The sequence below is a fragment of the Chlorocebus sabaeus genome, chromosome 6 (genome assembly GCF_047675955.1).
Source record: "Chlorocebus sabaeus isolate Y175 chromosome 6, mChlSab1.0.hap1, whole genome shotgun sequence".
NCBI classification, from domain to species: Eukaryota; Metazoa; Chordata; class Mammalia; order Primates; family Cercopithecidae; genus Chlorocebus; species Chlorocebus sabaeus.
In genome coordinates this window covers 10,060,577-10,078,274 of record NC_132909.1, presented here as the reverse complement: position 1 = coordinate 10,078,274, position 17,698 = coordinate 10,060,577, and the positions used below count along the sequence as shown (strand labels likewise).

Below are 17,698 nucleotides of genomic sequence, written 5' to 3'. Positions count from 1 at the left end.
CATGGTGAAACCCCGTCTCTACTAAAAACACAAAAAACTAGCCGGGCGAGGTGGCGGGCGCCTGTAGTCCCCGCTACTCGGGAGGCTGAGGCAGGAGAATGGCGTAAACCCGGGAGGCGGAGCTTGCAGTGAGCTGAGATCCGGCCACTGCACTCCAACCCGGGCGACAGAGCAAGACTCCGTCTCAAAAAAAAAAAAAAAAAAAAAAAAAAAAAAGACCAGCCTGGCTAACATGATGAAACCTCATCTCTACTAAAAATACAAAAATTAGCCTGGCATGGTGGCTGGCGTCTGTAGTTCTGGCTACTCGGGAGGCTGAGACAGGAGAATCACTTGAATCCGGGAGGTGGAGGTTGCAATGAGCCGAGATGGTGCCACTGCACTCCCGCTCGGGCAACAGAGCAAGACTCCATCTCAAAAAAATAAACCCCAAAATAACAAAAAACCCCAGACTGCTTCCCTGTAATTCTTCTAAAGAAAATGCCTGACAGGAAATAACTTAAGGATATTGTGGGTTTTTATTGTTGTTACTTCGAGATGCAGTTGTGTCCCTAGAGACACAGTGGGGTCAGATCAGAGATGGGGTTCATTCAGGGGCACCCCCAGAACTCCCAGAACTTCCACTTACCTGTTGTGATGCGCCATGGCCACCAGGGGGCAACAGTACATCACTGTTCCAGCCCAGGGAGCGGCCAGCCAGAGCTTGGCCCTGGGGTGTCCCCAGGAGCCACCTAGACCAGCTGGTTCCTTCCACACAGGAGACCTCCAGGTGGGATGGGGGAGAGACACCCCACATTCAAGTAGGAGAAAAACATGGAAAAGACACAGAGGCAACATTATATTTCTTTCCACTTGTGTAATTTAAGCTAAAGCCAAACAGCTAGAAAATATAATACTTTTTTTTTTTTTTTTTTTGAGACAGAGTCTTGCTTTGTTGCTCAGGCTGGAGTGCAGTGGTGCGATCATAACCCACTGCAGCCTCTGCCTCCCGGGTTCAAGCGATTCTCCTGCTTCAGCCTCCTGAGTAGCTGGGATTACAGGTGCCCACCACCACGTCCGGCTAATTTTTGTATTTTTAGTAGAGACGGGGTTTCACCATGTTGGCCAGGCTGGCCTCGAACCCCTGACCTCGAGTGATCTGCCCGCGGCCTCCCAAAGTGCTTGGTTTACAGGTGTGAGCCACCACACCTGGCCTTATGTAAGTTTTAAAAGCCTCCATAAACACCATTTTTTTTTATATGGTGTAACACAGAGTAAGAGGATAAAATTAGATTGAAATTACCCTCCTTAAGGTTAGAGTAATAATAAATTGTGGAGATACATGTGACGAAAATAAATGGAACCTTAAGTGCTTCTGTAATTTTATTTCTTATTTTTATTACTAATTTTTGCTGTAAAATCTGTCACTGTAGCTATTTATTTTTATTAAAAAATGTTTAGACATCCCTTTAGGTAGTACGTACATTATTCCTGTAGCATTCTGTAAGTTGGAAATATTGCAAGCATTTAAAAAAGTCTGGGATGCCGTGACTCAGCTCACTGCAACCTATGCATCCCTGGGCTTTGAACCCTGGTTCTCTGAACCCTGCTCGGTTTTTTTTTTGACACAGACTCACACTGTGTCACCCAGGCTGGAGTGCAGTGGTACGATCTTGGCTCATTGCAACATCCGCCTTGAGTTCAAGCGATTCTCCTGCCTCAGCCTCCTGAGTAGCTGGGACTACAGGCACGTACCACCACACCCAGCTAATTTTTATATTTTTAGTAGAGATGAGGTTTCATCATGTTGGCCAGCATGGTCTCGATCTCCTGACCTCGTGATCATCCCCCAGCCCCCCGACCTCCCAAAGTGCTGGGATTACAGGCGTGAGCCACCGAGCCCGGCAGGAACCCTGGCAACTTTTAACAAGGAAGGGATCAGAGATGCAGAGGTCTGATATTTAAGGCTTCAGGATAAAATAATAAGTCTTATGCAATGACCCCCAGTCGGGTACATGTACGAAGATGGGAGAACCAACGTCATTCTCCATATAAGATCCAGAGTGTTTTGGACGTCATTCCCAGGGGAACAGCTCTCGAGGAAGATCTGTCATCTTCTCTTGGAACAGTTTATCAAACGCTTCAGCCTGGGCCACTGTGAGGTGATTTTTCCAGTCCCCAGATACACCTGGAAACATGAAGCAGAAACTCAGGTGAGATCAGACATCTCCTTGGTCCGTTCCCACCAGGCACCTGACATGGACACTGTCGATAACACAGCAGAATGGCCGATGGTTCATGGTGGGCCTTTATCCTGCCTGGTCACATAGTCGTTCACCTAGTTGGAAGCGATTTCCTACCTTCTCCTCTCTCCCAACCATCCTGTGTACAATTCCTCAGCAATAATGCCAGTATATCATCTGGCACGTCCAGAATCGAGTCACGTCTCACCACCTCTGTTTCTACCATATTGACCTAAGCCAACATCATTTTTCACCTGGATGATTGCAGTACACTTATAACTGGTCCCTCTGCTTTTTTGTGTGTGTGTGTGGAGACAGAGTCTTCTTTTTCTCCCAGGCTGGAGTGCAGTAGCGCCATCTCGGCTCACTGCAACCTCTGCCTCCTGAGTTCAAGCATTGTCATGCCTCAGCCTCCTGAATAGCTGGGATTACAGGCACCTGCCACTATACCCGGCTAATTTTTGTACTTTTAGTAGAGATGGGGCTTTGCCATGTTGGCCAGGCTGGTCTCGAACTCCTGACCACAGGTGATCCGCCTGCCTCGGCCTCCCAAAGTGCTGGGATCACAGATGTGAGTCACTGTGCCCAGCCTGGTCTCTGCTTTTGATCGTTCTTTTTCATAAGTTAGTCTCTGCATGGCAGCCCTCATGATCCCAGATCATGTCACTTCTCTGCTCAGATTCTCCGAGGACTCTCGGTTTCACTCAAGTACAAGTGCTGGAGACGCTTACAGGGCTCCAGGTGATCCAGCCCCTGTGGCTTCTCTGAGCTCATCCCCTAAAACTACCCTCTCCATCACTCTACTCACATGGGGACTTCTGATTCTGCCTCAAACATGACAGGCATCCCCATTCCTCAGATAATTGGTGTCCCACGCTCCTTCTCCTTGGAACGCTGCTGTCTCAGACTGGCCCATGACTTGCCTATTTGCCTCTTTCAAGTCTTTGTTCCAATTCAAGTTTTCAGCGAGGTTCTCTCTCACCACCCAATTTAGAGGTCACTCCCCATCCTTGCTGTCTTTTACCTCATAACACATATCATGTAGGACAGGTTCTGTGTATTTTCTTTCTGTGGTGTACGTGTATGGCACGTATCCCTAATATAGATAAGTTATACGAAGTCTCAACATTTCAACGTTTACTTTTTTTTTTTTTTTTTTTTGAGACGGAGTCTCGCTCTGTCTCCCAGGCAGGAGTATAGTGTTGTAATCTCGGCTCACTGCAAACTCTGCCTCCTGGGTTCAAGTGATTCTCATGTCTCAGCTCCCCCAAGTAGCTGGGACTGCAGGTGTGCGCCACCACGCATGGCTAATTTTTGTATTTTTAGTAGAGACAGAGTTTCACCGTGTTGCCCAGGCTGGTCTCGAACTCCTGAGCTCAAGTGATCCACTCGCCTTGGTCTCTCAGTGTGCTGGGATTACAGGTGTGAGCCACCGTACCTGGTCAATGTTTACTTTTACAACTGCCCAAGACTCTGGGTCTTTTGAAGGATTTAATTCTTTCCTCCATGGAGCACTGTCCCAGATGTATTAGAACTGTAGGATTTTGGAAAAATGGATTCTTTTTTTTGAGCCGGACTTTCATTCTTGTTGCCCAGGCTGGAGTGCAAATGGCATGATCTCGGCTCACTGCAACCTCCTCCTCCCAGGTTCAAGTGATTCTCCTGCCTCAGCCTCCTGAGTAGCTGGGATTACAGGTACCCACCACCACGCTTGGCTAATTTTTTGTATTTTTAGTAGAGACGGGGTTTCACTGTGTTAGCCAGGCTGGTCTTGAACTCCTGACCTCAGGTGATTCACCCGCCTTGGCCTCCCAAAGTGCTGGGATTATAGGCGTGAGTCACCGCACCTGGCCCTGGAAAAATGGATTCTTTCACCCCATGCAATAGACATTTCCATTCATCTTGGCACCTTACAGCATCTGACAGCAAAGTCTCCCCTCTCTCCCTTTTCCGGATGAAGCCTTCCTTCACACATTTCTTTGTCCAGGACAGAGATCTCTACCCTAACTCATCAGTGGGGCAGCCGCACTGTGGCCATCTCCAACCCCGTCCTTGTCCTCGTTTCTCAGGTGAATCACAGCTTGTAGGTCTGGCAAGCGTTGCTCGTTTACCTGGTCACTGTTTGTAGAATGGATAATGCTCATGTCACATTCTGAGGAGAGAGAATCTGAAAGACCTCACGTAAGTCAGATAACCTTCCCAGGCGGAACCAACTTTCCCTACAGCCCACATCAGTACCACGAGAAGAGGCTCCCTGATGAAGCCACGGGACAAGTGTTCTGGGTGATGAGCAAATAAAGCTGACAAATTGGCCGGGTGCCGTGGCTCATGCCTGTAATCCCAACACTTTGGGAGGCCCAGGCGGGTGGATCACAAGGTCAGGAGATCAAGACCAGCTTAGCTAAGATGGTGAAACCCCGTCTTTACTAAAGATACAAAAATTAGCTGAGCACGGTGGCGTGTGCCTGTAATCCCAGCTACTCAGGAGGCTGAGGCAGAAGAATCACTTGAACCCTGGAGGCGGAGGTTGCAGTGAGCTGAGATCGCACCACTGCTCTCCAGCCTGGGCGACAGAGCAAGACTCCATCTCAGAAAAAAAAAAAAAAAAAAAAAAAAAAAAAGGCACTCTTTCATCTCAACTGTTAGCGCCCAGTTGTGACCATAGGCATGTGTGCTGTGTATTCTGGTATATTTGGAAACGAAAGGATTCTCTTTTACCTTTTCTCAGAAGTTGTACTTTGTCCTCTACAAAATCAACACTCAGGAGGGAAAAATTGGACATCTTGTTTTCTTTCATGCTCTGAAAGGAGCTGTTCTTGAGAATTAAGTTCAGTTCTTCGGGTTCTAACGTCTTTCCCAGGAACTGACAGATCTTCTCTACAGTTCTTCTTGTGTCCTAAAAAAGAAAAATCAAGAGAGAGGATACAAAAGAGAAAAACAAGGTTGGGCGTGGTGGTTCATGCCTGTAATCCCAGCACTCCGGGAGGCTGAGGTGGGTGGATCTCTTGAGATCAGGAATTCGAGACCAGCCTGGTCAACATGGTGAAACTCCGTCTCTACTAAAAATACAAAAATTAGCAGGGCGTGGTGGTGGGCGCCTGTCATCCCAGCTACTCGGGAGGCTGGGGGAGGAGAGGTGCTTGAACCCAGGAGGTGGAGGCTGCAGTGAGCTGAGATCACACCGTTGCACTACAGCCTGGTGACAGAGTGAGATCTTGTCCAAAAAAAAAAAAAAAGTAAGATGAGAAGGAGGGAACTGCAGAATGAGGAGGAGGAGGAGGAAGAGAGGAACAACATGCAGACTTGAGAATGGATTGAGTTGAATGCAATTAGGAGAAAGAAAGGTAAAGAAGAGAGGCCATGAAGTATGTAAAAGACGCAAGGATGGGTTGGGTGCCGTGGCTCCTGTCTGTAATTCCAGCACTTTGGGAGGCTGAGGCAGGCGGATCACTTGAGTCCGGGAGTTTTAGACCAGCCTGGGCAATATAGTGAGACCCTGTCTCTACAAAAAATACAAAAATTAGCCAGGCATAATGGCGCACACCTGTGGTACCAGCTACTTGGGAGGCTGAGGTGGGTGGATCACCTGAGCCCAGGAAGTTGAGGTTGCAGTGAGCTGTGATTGCACCACTGTACTCCAGCCTGGGCAGTGGAGTGAGACCCTGTCTCGAAAACAAAACAAAACAAAACAAAACAAAACCAACCGGAAAACCACAAAAGATGCAAGGATCATTGTGGATTTTCCTGTGTGGTAGAGCTTAGGACAACTTAACAATAAAACACAGAGCCTCGGGTTTCTTAAGAGACGTTTAGAGAGGCTTCTAGACAGTAATCAGGGTTAGCGAGGAGAGGTTCAGGGAGAATCTGACAGAGACTTAAGGGCTTAGATTTCAGATCCCAGCTGCGCTGTCAGATAGTACGGTTTCCCGTAACTAGCTTTTGAATAACATACAGAGTTTTACAATATCTTCTTATATTTCATCTCAATAATTGGACTAGGTTCATGATCCTCGGAGATTAAGATAATATATTTTTATTTGTAAGATTTTATTTATGTATTTATTTAGAGACAAGATATCACTCTGTCGCCCAGGCTGGAGTGCAGTGGCGTGATCTCAGCTCACTGCAACCTCCACCTCCCAGGCTCAAGCAATTCTCCTGTCTCAACCTCCTGAGTAGCCGGGGTTACAGGCGTGCACCACCACTCCCTGCTAATTTATGTATTTTTAGTAGAGAGGGGGTTTCACCATGTTGGCCAAGCTGGGCTCCAACTTCTGAGCTCAGGTGATCTGCCCGCCTCAGCCTCCCAAAGTGATGGGATTATGGGCGTGAAGCACCACACCTGGCCAACAGAATGGATTATTGTAACCAGAAGGACTTTATTTGAATCGTAGGCCTTACTCTTAGAATCTATCATGCTTTAATTGTTTTCTCTATTTCACAAACTTTGGTTATCTAATAAGAAGACACACAACTGTGGAAATAACTAAAATAAGTTCATTGTGTGATCTGAAAGGAAAATCCCAGGAAGGTATGGGATCATGAATCTGAGGTAGCCAACCAAACTTGTTACAAAGGGCTTCTTAATAGAAATGAAATTCATTCCAGCTTGGCCAATGTGGTGAAACCCCATCTGTACCAAAGACGCAAAAAGTAGCCAGATGGTGTGGTGCACACCTGTAATCCCAGTTACTTGGGAGGCTGAGGCACGAGAATCACTTGAACCCGAGAGGCAGAGATTGCAATGAACTGAGATTGCGCCGCTGCAGTCCAGCCGGGTGACAGAGCACGACTCTGTCTGAAAAAAAAAAAAAAAAAAAAAAAAAAAGGCCGGGTGCAGTGGCTCATGCCTGTAATCCTAGCACTTTGGGAGGCTGAGGTGGGCAGATTGCCTGAGCTCAGGAGTTCAAGACCAGCCTGGGCAACATGATGAAACCCTGTCTCTACTAAAATACAAAAAAAATTAGCTGGGCATGGCAGCGTGCATCTGTAGTCCCAGCTACTCAGGAGGCTGAGGCAGGAGAATCGCTTGAACCCAGGAGGCAGAGGTTGCAGTAAGCCGAGATCATGCCACTGCACTCCAGCCTGGGCGACAGAGTGAGACTCCATCTCTTAAAAAAAAAAAAAAAAAAAAAAGGCCGGGCGTGGTGGCTCACGCCTGTAATCCCAGCACTTTGGGAGGCCAAGGTGGGTGGATCACAAGGTTAGGAGATCGAGACCATCCTGGCCAACATGGTGAGAAACCCCATCTCTACTAAAAATACAAAAATTAGCTGGGCGTGGTGGTGGGTGCCTGTAATCCCGGATACTTTGGAGGCTGAGGCAGAAGAATCGCTTGAACCTGGGAGGCGGAGGTTGTAGTGAGCCAAGATTGTGCCACTGTACTCCAGCCTGGGCAACAGAGCGAGACTCCGTCTCAAAAAAAAAAAAAGAAAAAAAAAAAAAAGAAATTCGTGCTCAGGCCATAGGCCATAGAGCATTGGACAGTAGGAGCCAGAGGAAGGTGTTGGGAGGTGATGTCTCTCAGGTGGAACAAAATCCAATGTTGGTGTTATCTTCTCTTTTCTGTAAGATACCACTAATAGGCCAAGTTCTTTTTTCTTTCTTTATTTTTAAAAAATTATTATTATTATTATTTTTTATTTTTTGAGACAGAGTCTTGCTCTGTTGCCCAGGCTGGAGTACAATGGCATGATCTTGGCTCACTGCAACCTTGGCCTCCCAGGTTCAAGCAGTTCTTCTGCCTCAGCCTCCTCAGTAGCTGGGACTACAGGTGTGCACCACCACGCCCGGCTAATTTTTTCTATTTTTGGTAGAGATGGGGTTTCACCATGTTGGCCAGGCTGGTCTTGAACTCCTGACCTCGGCCTCCCAAAGTGCTGAGGTTACAGGTATGAGCCACTGTGCCCAACCTTCTTTTTCTTTTTTTTTTTTTGAGACAGGGTCTCACTCTGTCGCCTAGCCTAGAGTGCAGTTGCATTATCTCGGCTCACTGCAACCTCTTCCTCCCGGGTTCAAGTGATTCTTCTACCTCAGCCTCCTGAATAGCTGGGACCACAGGTGCCCGCCACCACGCCCGGCTAATTTTTTGTGTTTTTAGTAGAGACGGGGTCTTGCTATGTCGGCCAGGCTGGTTTCAAACTCCTGGAATCAAGCAACCCACCTGCCTTGGCCTCCCAAAGTGTTGAGATGACAGGCGTGAGCCACTGAGCCTGGCCTCAAGTTGTTCTTTCAATGGCCTAATCACTCAATGGTTCTGAGTATCATTTGACAGCTTTTCCCCTAGGTCACTATTCACTCCAGTACTTGGATCTCAGAATAGTGAGATAAGTTGATTGCATGCCTTCATTTCTGTTCATACCAGCCAAGCTGAGATGTCAGACACGTGGAACCATCTCTGGAAATAAACCACTTCTACCCAGTCCCGTCCTCTCTTCCAGTGCCCTCTCAATGCTTGGTTATCAGCAGCAAAATAGGTCTCACCCAGAGAAATTTTTACATACACCGGTGCTAGCAGGAGACACCATACTCTGCCTCAATGCATGGAACATGCTCCTTATTTTAAATTTTAGAGCTGGAGTCTTGCTCTGCTGCCCCAGGCTGGAGTGCAGTGGTGTGATCATAGCTCACTGCAGCCTCGAATTCATGGGCTCAAGTGATTCCCCTGGCCTCGGTTTCCCGAGTAGCTGGAATTAGAGGTGTGCACCCCTACATCTGGCTAATTTATTTTTCTTTTGTAGACTGGAATCTTGCTGGTCTCAAACTCCTGGCCTCAAGTGATTCTCCCGCCTTGGCCTTCCAAAGTGCTGGGATTACAGGATTACAAGTGTGAGCCACTGCACCAGTGCCAAAAAAGCTCTCTAGATTTTTTTTTTTTTTTTTTTTTTGAGACAGAGTCTTGCTCTGTTGCCCAGGCTAGAGTGCAGTGGCACAGTCTTGGCTCACTGTAAACTCCACCTCCCAGGTTCAAGCGATTCTCTTGCCTCAGCCTCCTGAGTAGCTGGGATTACAGGTGCCTGCCACCACACCCGGCTAATTTTTGTATTTTTAGTAGAGATGGTGTTTTACCATCTTGGCCAGGCTGGCTTTGAACTCCTGACCTCGTGATTCACCCGCCTCAGCATCCCAAAGTGCTGGGATTACAGGAGTGAGCCAAAGTGCCTGGCTTAGATGTTTTAAGATAAAATAAGGAGCATGAAGCTTGGGCAAGGGTCAACCAGAAACAGGGCAATGAAGACCAGGGAGTTAATCCCACTCTTTGTGACTCTTCACCAGCCTCCACTTTAACTGAGAGGGTGGCATGAAGACACAGCGCAATGGAGGGAATTTAGGGAAAGTAAGGACGGTGGTGAGAGGGTGTGCACTGACTCTAAAAATGATGGGGTTACCTGTTTCAGCTCCTCGTAACTCAATAACAGAAAGTTTTTCTTCTCTCTCATAGGCATCCAGCCGTGAATGTGGTCAAACCATGACCCATAGATCACTGCATGGAGTGGCAGAAAGAGTGATAGGTTACACATTTTATGAGAGCAAGCATCCAATCTATTATGTTCACTCCCCCACCAACTTGTTAACGTATAATTGACAAAACTTGAATGAAACTTGGTCAAAGGGTACCAACAAATGGTATATGTTTACAGTATATAACACAATGTTTTGAAATAGGTATACATTGTGAAATGACAGTGTATTAGTCAGTTTTCACACTGCTATGAAAAACTGCCCAAGACTGGGTAATTCACAAAGGAAAGTGGTCTAATTGACTCACAGTTCAGCATGGCTGGGGGAGCCTCAGGAAACTTACAATCATGGAAGGGGAAGCAAGGTTACTTCCTCACAAGGCAGCAGGAGGGAGAAGTGAGTGCCAGCAGGGGAAATGCCAGACACTTATAAAACCATCAGATCTCAAATGTGGCACATATACACCATGGAATACTATGCAGCCATAAAAAAGGATGAGTTCATATCCTTTGTAGGGGCATGGATGAAGTGGGAAACCATCATTCTGAGCAAACTATCGCAAGGACAGAAAACCAAACACCGCATGTTCTCACTCATAGGTGGGAACTGAACAATGAGAGCACTTGGACACAGGGTGGGGAACATCACACATGGTGGCCTGTCGTGGGGTAGGGGGAGGGGGAGGGATAGCATTAGGAGATATATCTAATGTAAATGATGAGTTAATGGGTGCAGCACACCAACATGGCACATGTATACATATGTAACAAACCTGCACATTGTGCACATGTACCCTATACCTTTTTAAAGTATAAAAGAAAAATTAAAAAAAAAAAAACCCTAAAGCTCTAAACAAAAAACAAAAAACAAAAAAACCATCAGATCTCGTGAGAACTCACTCACTATCATGAGAACGGCATGGGGGAAACCACTACCATGATCCAATCACTTCCCACCAGGTCCCTTCTGCAACATGTGGGGATTATGGGGATTACAATTCAAGACAAGATTTGGGTGGGGACACAGCCAAACCATATCAGACAGAAGCAAGCTAATTAACATATTCATTTCCTCATATACTTACCGTTTTTTGTCGGGGCGGTGACAACATTTAAGATGGTCTCTCTTAGAACTTGTCCAGTATGGAATACATTATTATTATTGTTATTAATTATTATTATTGAGACAGAGTCTCACTCTGTCACCCAGGTTGGAGTGCCATAGAGCGATCTCGGCTCGCTGAAACCTCTGCCTCCTAGATTCAAGCGATTCTCCTGCCTTAGCCTCCCGAGTAGCTGGAGACTACAGGCACATGCCACCACACCCGGCTAATTTTTTGTATTTTTAGTAGAGATGGGGCTTTGCCATGTTGGCCAGGCTGGTCTTGAACTCCTGACCTCAGGTGATCCGCCTGCCTCAGCCTCCCAAAGTGCTGAGACCAGAATGAAGATATTAATCAAGATGGTAGGACTTGATTAATAATTAGAGAAAGGAAAGTGGTGATGGGTCCAGGGGAGTGGGATGGGAAAAGAGGATGCTTATGAAATATTAGGCTCATGCTAGCCTTTGGGTGAGGGGTGGAGTAAGGTAAAGGTGCACTAGAAACTGTTTCACCCATAGGAGAAAGGTGTTCAAAAATTTTTTTTTGAGATGGAGTTTCGATTTTGTTGCCCAGGCTGGAGTGCAGTGGCATGATCTTGGCTCACTGCCACCTCTGCCTCCCGGGTTCAAGCGATTCTCAAGCCTCAGCCTCCAGAGTAGCTGGGATTACAGGCGCCCACCACCATGCTCGGCTAATTTTTGTATTTTTAGTAGAGACAGGGTTTCACTATGTTGGCCAGGCTGGTCTCGAACTCCTGACCTCAGGTGATCCACCGGCCTCGGCTTCCCAAAGTGTTGGGATTACAGGTGTGAGCCACCGCACCCAGCCAGAAAGGTGTGCAAATTTGAGTGTACTGAAATAGAGGCATCGGTGGCTCTCTCTAATGGAGATATCTGTAGCTGGTGTATTGCTGAGAGACACATCACAGCTGAGATACAGGCTCATAGCGTTTTGAGATCAATTGGTGAAAAGTAGTGATCAATTGATCAAAGTAGTGAAAAAGCCCAGAAATTCTGCATAACTAAATGTGTAGCGATCCCAGAGTCATGCAAACAGTTCTGAGACAGATAGAAACAGAACATTAAAGGGGTTTTGGAAAGAGGCATCAGAAAAATACGGTGGAAGGTCAGGATTGTGTTGTCCCAGAAGCCAGTGAAAAACTAAGTTCCGGAAATCTACACATCAGGAGAGTAGAGGAGAATGTAAGTTTCCTGTGCTAGTACTGGAGGTTCTAGAGACTTAGAAAATAGCTAGGATGGTTTATCATGGGGCAAGCTGAGGGGGTGACTAGAGTTCTGCTGCTATGTGGGAGAGTAAGCAAACTTAGCAGATTTGGCTTCCAGAGGTGGTGGACCCTTCAACCCATGGGTTGGTGAGACCTAGAGGTGTGAGGCTAGATGTTAAATGAGTTCGGATAGAAGACTCCAGACACCCCCATATTTTGCAAAACACTCACCATTTCCTTGACAGAACCATTCAAAATATTGTTCCCATGACTTTGGTTTCTTAACGAACTTCACGCTATTCCAGAAAAAATAACCAGACACGAAAACATCTCTGGGATTTCTCATGAGATAAATCACCTTACACGGAAAAATGGGAGAATGAAAAATCAGCACAGTCGTTCCTCATTCTTATTGATCTTCATAAAAATGGAGAAAATGCCAATTCCTGGATAATGCCTGATAATATCAATGGATTATTTAAATAAATTACTTACTGCATTCACTCATCGAATTTAACATGCCTGTGAAGCAGTCACAGCACTAGGAATATAGCAATGGAAGAAGGAAGCATTGTTCCTTCCCTCTGGGATATTATAGTCCGCTCACAATGGGAAGCAAATGGAAGATTTCCAAAGGTGAGTGATGTATATTTGTGTACTATGGTTTAAAGATCATTAACAGGAGAATAAATTCATAAGTTAAGCTACATTCATAGATATGTAGCAATATTATCCATGTACAATGCCCAAGATCATGGATAAATCTCACAGACATTACTTTGAGTGAAAGAAGTCAGACTTTGGCTGGGCATGGTGGCTCATGCCTGTAATCCCAGCACTTCAGGAGGCCAAATCACTCGAGGTCAGGAGTTCGAGACCAGCCTGGCCAACACAGTGAAACCCTGTGTCTACTAAAAATACAAAAGTTAGCCAGGCATGGTGGCGCACACCTCTAGTCCCAGCTACTCAGGAGACTGAGGCAGGAGAATCACTTAAACCTGTGGGGGTGGAGGTTGCAGTGAGATAAGATCGCACCACAGGCCGGGCTTGGTGGCTCACGCCTGTAATCCAAGCACTTTGGGAGGCCGAGGTGGGCGGATCATGAGTTCAGGAGATTGAGACCATCCTGGCAAACACGGTGAAACCCCGTCTCTATTAAAAATACAAAAAATTAGCCGGGCGTGGTGGCAGGCGCCTGTAGTCCCAGCTACTGGGGAGGCTGAGGCAGGAGAATGGCGTGAACCCGGGAGGCGGAGCTTGCAGTGAGCCGAGATCGCGCCACTGCACTCCAGCCTGGGCGACAGAGTGAGACTCCGTCTCAAAAAAAGAAAAAAAAAACTTCACACACCAATAAACACCTTCCAGGAAAGTATGATTCTAGAAGCAGTCTGAGCCATGCAAGGTCTGGGCTATGCCTAGTCCCTCTTGTGATCACCCCTCAGCCCCATGGGAGATGCATGTGGCTGCTGATATCAACACATAGCTAAACACAGGAAGACGAAGTGGGTACGGAGCTCAGCATGGCACCAGAGCAGTCACCCTGGATACAGGCATTGATTGATGAATGTGCTGCTTCCCATGGGAACACCTCTGTGTCTTTTACGTGGCAGGAGGCATTTGTTGAATTTGGATTGGCTAATTAATTTTTAGGGCAACCACAGGTGGTTATTTAGCAATATCATATGGCTATACATTCTGGTTGGGTGTAGAACCTGGTTTTCTAAGATTCTGGCATTATTGTTTCACCCTATCCTTGGTTTAAATCTGGCTGGGGTAATCTGTGGAATGGTCTACACCCTTGAACTCAAGGACCATTCTGGGAGCAGCCTCATAGGTGTCACCTGATACGGAATCTCAGGTCCCAACAACACAGGCCTGCTGAAGGAGAGTGCATTTCAGCAAGATCTCCAGATGACTTTTAGGCACATCAATGTTTAAAAGTCATTGATCACGGTGGCTCAAGCCTGTAATTCCAGCACTTTGGGAGGCCGAGACGGGTGGATCACGAGGTCAGGAGATCGAGACCATCCTGGCTAACACGGTGAAACCCCGTCTCTACTAAAAAATACAAAAAACTAGCCAGACGAGGTGGCGGGCCCCTGTAGTCCCAGCTACTCAGGAAGCTGAGACAGGAGAATGGCGTAAACCCGGGTGGTGGAGCTTGCGGTGAGCTGAGATCTGGCCACTGCATTCCAGCCTGGGCGACAGAGCGAGACACTGTCTCCAAAAAAAAAAAAAAAGTCATTGATCAAACACGTCTTAACCATTATGCACTGACCTTGGCCTTGGAACTGAAGAATGACTTGGGGAATAACTGGATGGGGAGGTGGGAGGAGAAGAGACGTGGGCCCTCCTCTTCATTGAGTAATTTATACCCCATCTCAGTCTCTACCCAGGGTGATCTCTCCCAGATGGGCACAGATTGGATCCACTTGGGATCCCCCTTGGAGTGAATCAGGCAGAGAATCTCAATCAACCAGTTTGTTCCTGGAGAAAGAAGAAAAAAAATTACAGTAAAATATACATAACATATAATGTACCATCTCAGCCGGATGCGGTAGCTCACACCTGTAATCCCAGCACTTTGGGAGGCCAAGGCAGGTGATCATGACGTCAGGGGTTCAAGACCAACCTGGCCAAGATGGTGAAACCCCGTCTCTACTAAAAATACAAAAATTAGCCAGGTGTGGTGACAGGCGCCTGTAATCCCAGCTACTCAGGAGACTGAGGCAGAGAATTGCTTGAACCTGGGAGGCGGAGCTTGCAGTGAGCCGAGATTGTGCCACAACACTCCAGCCTGGGCAACAGAGCAAGACTCCATCTCAAAAACAAAAACAAAAACAAAAAAAACCCAACGAAAAAGTACCATCTCAACCTTAATTTTTAAAATTATTTATTTTGAGAAGAGTCTTGCTCTGTTGCCCAGGCTGGAGTGCAGTGGCATGATCTCAGCTCACTGCAAGCTGCGTGTCCCGGGTTCATGCTATTCTCCTGCCTCAGCCTCCTGAGTAGCTGGGATTACAGGCGCCCACCACCATGCCCGGCTAATTTTTTGTATTTTTAGTAGAGACGGGGTTTCACCATGTTAGCCAGGATGGTCTCGATCTCCTGACCTCGTGATCCGCCAGCCTCGGCCTCCCAAAGTGCTCGGATTACAGGAGTGAGCCACCGAGCCCGGCCGGACTAATTTAAAAAAAAAATGTTATTGTAGAGACCAGGCCTTGCTGTATTGCCCAGGCTGGTCTTGAGCTCTTGACCACAAGCGATCTGCCTACCTTGCCCTCCCAAAACACGGATTGCAAGCGTGAGCCACTGCGGCCAGCTATCAACCACTTTTTTTTTTTTTTTTTTTTTGAGACAGAGTCTTGCTCTGTCGTCCAGGCTGGAGTAGTGCAGTGGCACGATCTTGGCTTACTGCAACCTCTACCTCCTGGGTTCAGGTGATTCTCTTGGTCAATCTCCCAAGTAGCTGGAACTGCAGACGTGTGCCACAACGTCTGGCTAATTTTTGTATTTTTAGTAGAGACGGGGTTTTGCCATGTTGGCCAGGCTGGTCTTGAACTCCTGACCTCAGGCGATTTGCCTGCCTTGACCTCCCAAAGTGCTGAGATTACAGGTATGAGCCACCAGGCCCGGCCTGTCAACCGCTTTTAAGCCTACAGTTTTGTAGTGTTAAGTGTTAAGTATATTCCCATTGTTACTCAACCAATCTCCAGAGGATCTTTGTGTTGCAAAACTGAAACTCTATGCAGAGCCAGCACCAACTCCCCATTTGTCTTTCCCTTCAGTCCCTGGCAGCCACCACTGTACTTTCTGTTTCTATGGACTGGCTGACTCTAGGTACCTTATGTAAGTGGAATCACATAGTATCTGTATTTTTGTGACTGGCTTATTTCATTTAGCATAATGTCCTTGATGTTTATCCCTGTTGTAGCATGCATGGGAATTGTCTTCCTTCTCAAGGATGAATAACATTCCATTATATCTATAAACCACATTTTGTCTATTCACTCACCTGTCAGTGGATATCTTGGTTGCTTCCGTCTTTTGGCTATTTGCTGAAGTCCTCTTAATAAGTTTCCATTGCTCTTGGCCTCTCAGGGCCATGCCACTTCCAACGTCTTCAGCCTCAATCCTCACCCCACCCGCAGTGCTCCTATCACCCTCCATCCACAGCCCCACTCCCAGAGACATACGATCCTCATCTTTAAGCCCCTTGAGATTGCCAGGCTCTTTTGTGGTTCCTGGCCATTGTCCCTGATGATTCTCCTACCTGAAAATATCCCTCCCCACCAAGTAATTTCATCCTCATTCTTCTCATTTCCATTTAAATGTTGTTTCTTCTTTCAGGACATCACTGGTCATCCTCAGTCATCCTTCCTCCCCCTGCCACCAAACACACACCTGAATCTGCCTTCGGATTCACTCCTGTGGATTCTCCTAACACCTTCGATTACCCCTCTGAACACTCATCCTACTGTGTAATTTCCTGACCAAATCCTTTTCTCTGATTGTCAGTGGTATTACGCATTCTTCCCTTCCCCTTAAAGCATTGTACACTGTCTGACATAAAGCAAGCACTCCAGTCATGCACCGAATGGACTGCCTTTCTCAGTTCACGATTCTGCCTCCTTACCTGATTTGGGGTAAGTCAATATTATTACATCGTCATCCTTTATCACGAACTCATCATGTACTTTTCTTAAGGTTTCGGATCTGAAACCCATATTAGGAAAAGCTATGCCTTCAAACCATAAGAAATCGTCTGACATCACGATGACTTCTTCCCGTGTGGGTTCCAACTGTGGACACCGCTGGAGGCTGTGGCGGCTGCAGGCAGATCAGCTTTTACAGCAAGGAGGAAACGATCTTTAACCTTGTCCCAGCCTGTCACATGTTTGTTGTAAAGTTTACTTGCTGATAAAGAGAGGTATAGTGTGACCTATACTCAAAAGATTGAAGATATTGAGCAATCATGAACTCATCTAGAGACTATTTTAGGGGTCATCTGAGTTTGCGTTCATGAGACTGAACTACAAATTCAATAAGAAACACAAGGACAAATATTTTTTTGATAATATGGGTGAATTTATTTCTTAAGGTTTGAGCGCAAACTGAAAAACAAAGCTTTTCCTCAAGAATCAACACAAAATCTAAACAATCCTGCAATCGTGTATTCTAACAGAAAGCACAAATATGAATACATTATAATTTGTAACTGCATTGAAAAATTAAAATATTTCTCTCCAAATCGAAAACACCACGTAATCTTTATCTGTTCTCATCTTGTTACCTTAGAAACATTTGCTATATGCTATCAGGAAAATATAGGCAAGAATTACTAATCAGTTATTCATGATCAAAGATACATTATTCTCCCTTTCTGAGTCTTTTTGAATCATTTATCTGTATTTCTGAAATATCACACAATTATACCTCCACTCTAGAGAAAGAGTAAGTACAAATATCAGCAATGTGCATATTGTAGTAAATTTTTAAAGTACAACTTTAGTTGATGACTGATGTGTATGTAATCATTGTGAACAATTTAAATAGGTATAAAAATGTGAGATCAAAATCTTTAGGCTCAAAGACTTGAAAAGTCACTATGAATATGGAAAGATTTGTTTACATAAACATGTATATTTTTAGATGGAAAATCAAGAGGTAGTGGCAGGTCCCTGGTTC

General features: G+C 46.2%; 1 protein-coding gene across 2 annotated transcripts; it reads right to left on the bottom strand.

Annotated features, from left to right (window-relative positions):
* Nucleotides 1–1,349: 1,349 nt before the first annotated feature.
* On the bottom strand, nt 1,350–16,907 carry SULT2A1 (sulfotransferase family 2A member 1). Of its 2 annotated transcripts, none has more exons than XM_007997376.3 (6): nt 16,647–16,900; nt 14,289–14,497; nt 12,242–12,368; nt 9,611–9,705; nt 4,941–5,118; nt 1,350–2,167 (listed from the first exon to the last, which is right to left on the bottom strand). In XM_007997376.3, exons 1-6 carry the CDS (start codon nt 16,780–16,782, stop codon nt 2,055–2,057), a joined length of 858 nt encoding a protein of 285 aa, XP_007995567.2. In that variant the 5' UTR covers nt 16,783–16,900; the 3' UTR covers nt 1,350–2,054. The 2 variants fall into 2 exon arrangements, with proteins under 2 accessions (XP_007995567.2, XP_007995566.2); XM_007997375.3 differs by lacking the exon at nt 1,350–2,167 and adding an exon at nt 2,181–4,389 and having other exon boundaries at nt 16,647–16,907.
* Between the last annotated feature and the right edge of the window lie 791 nt (nt 16,908–17,698).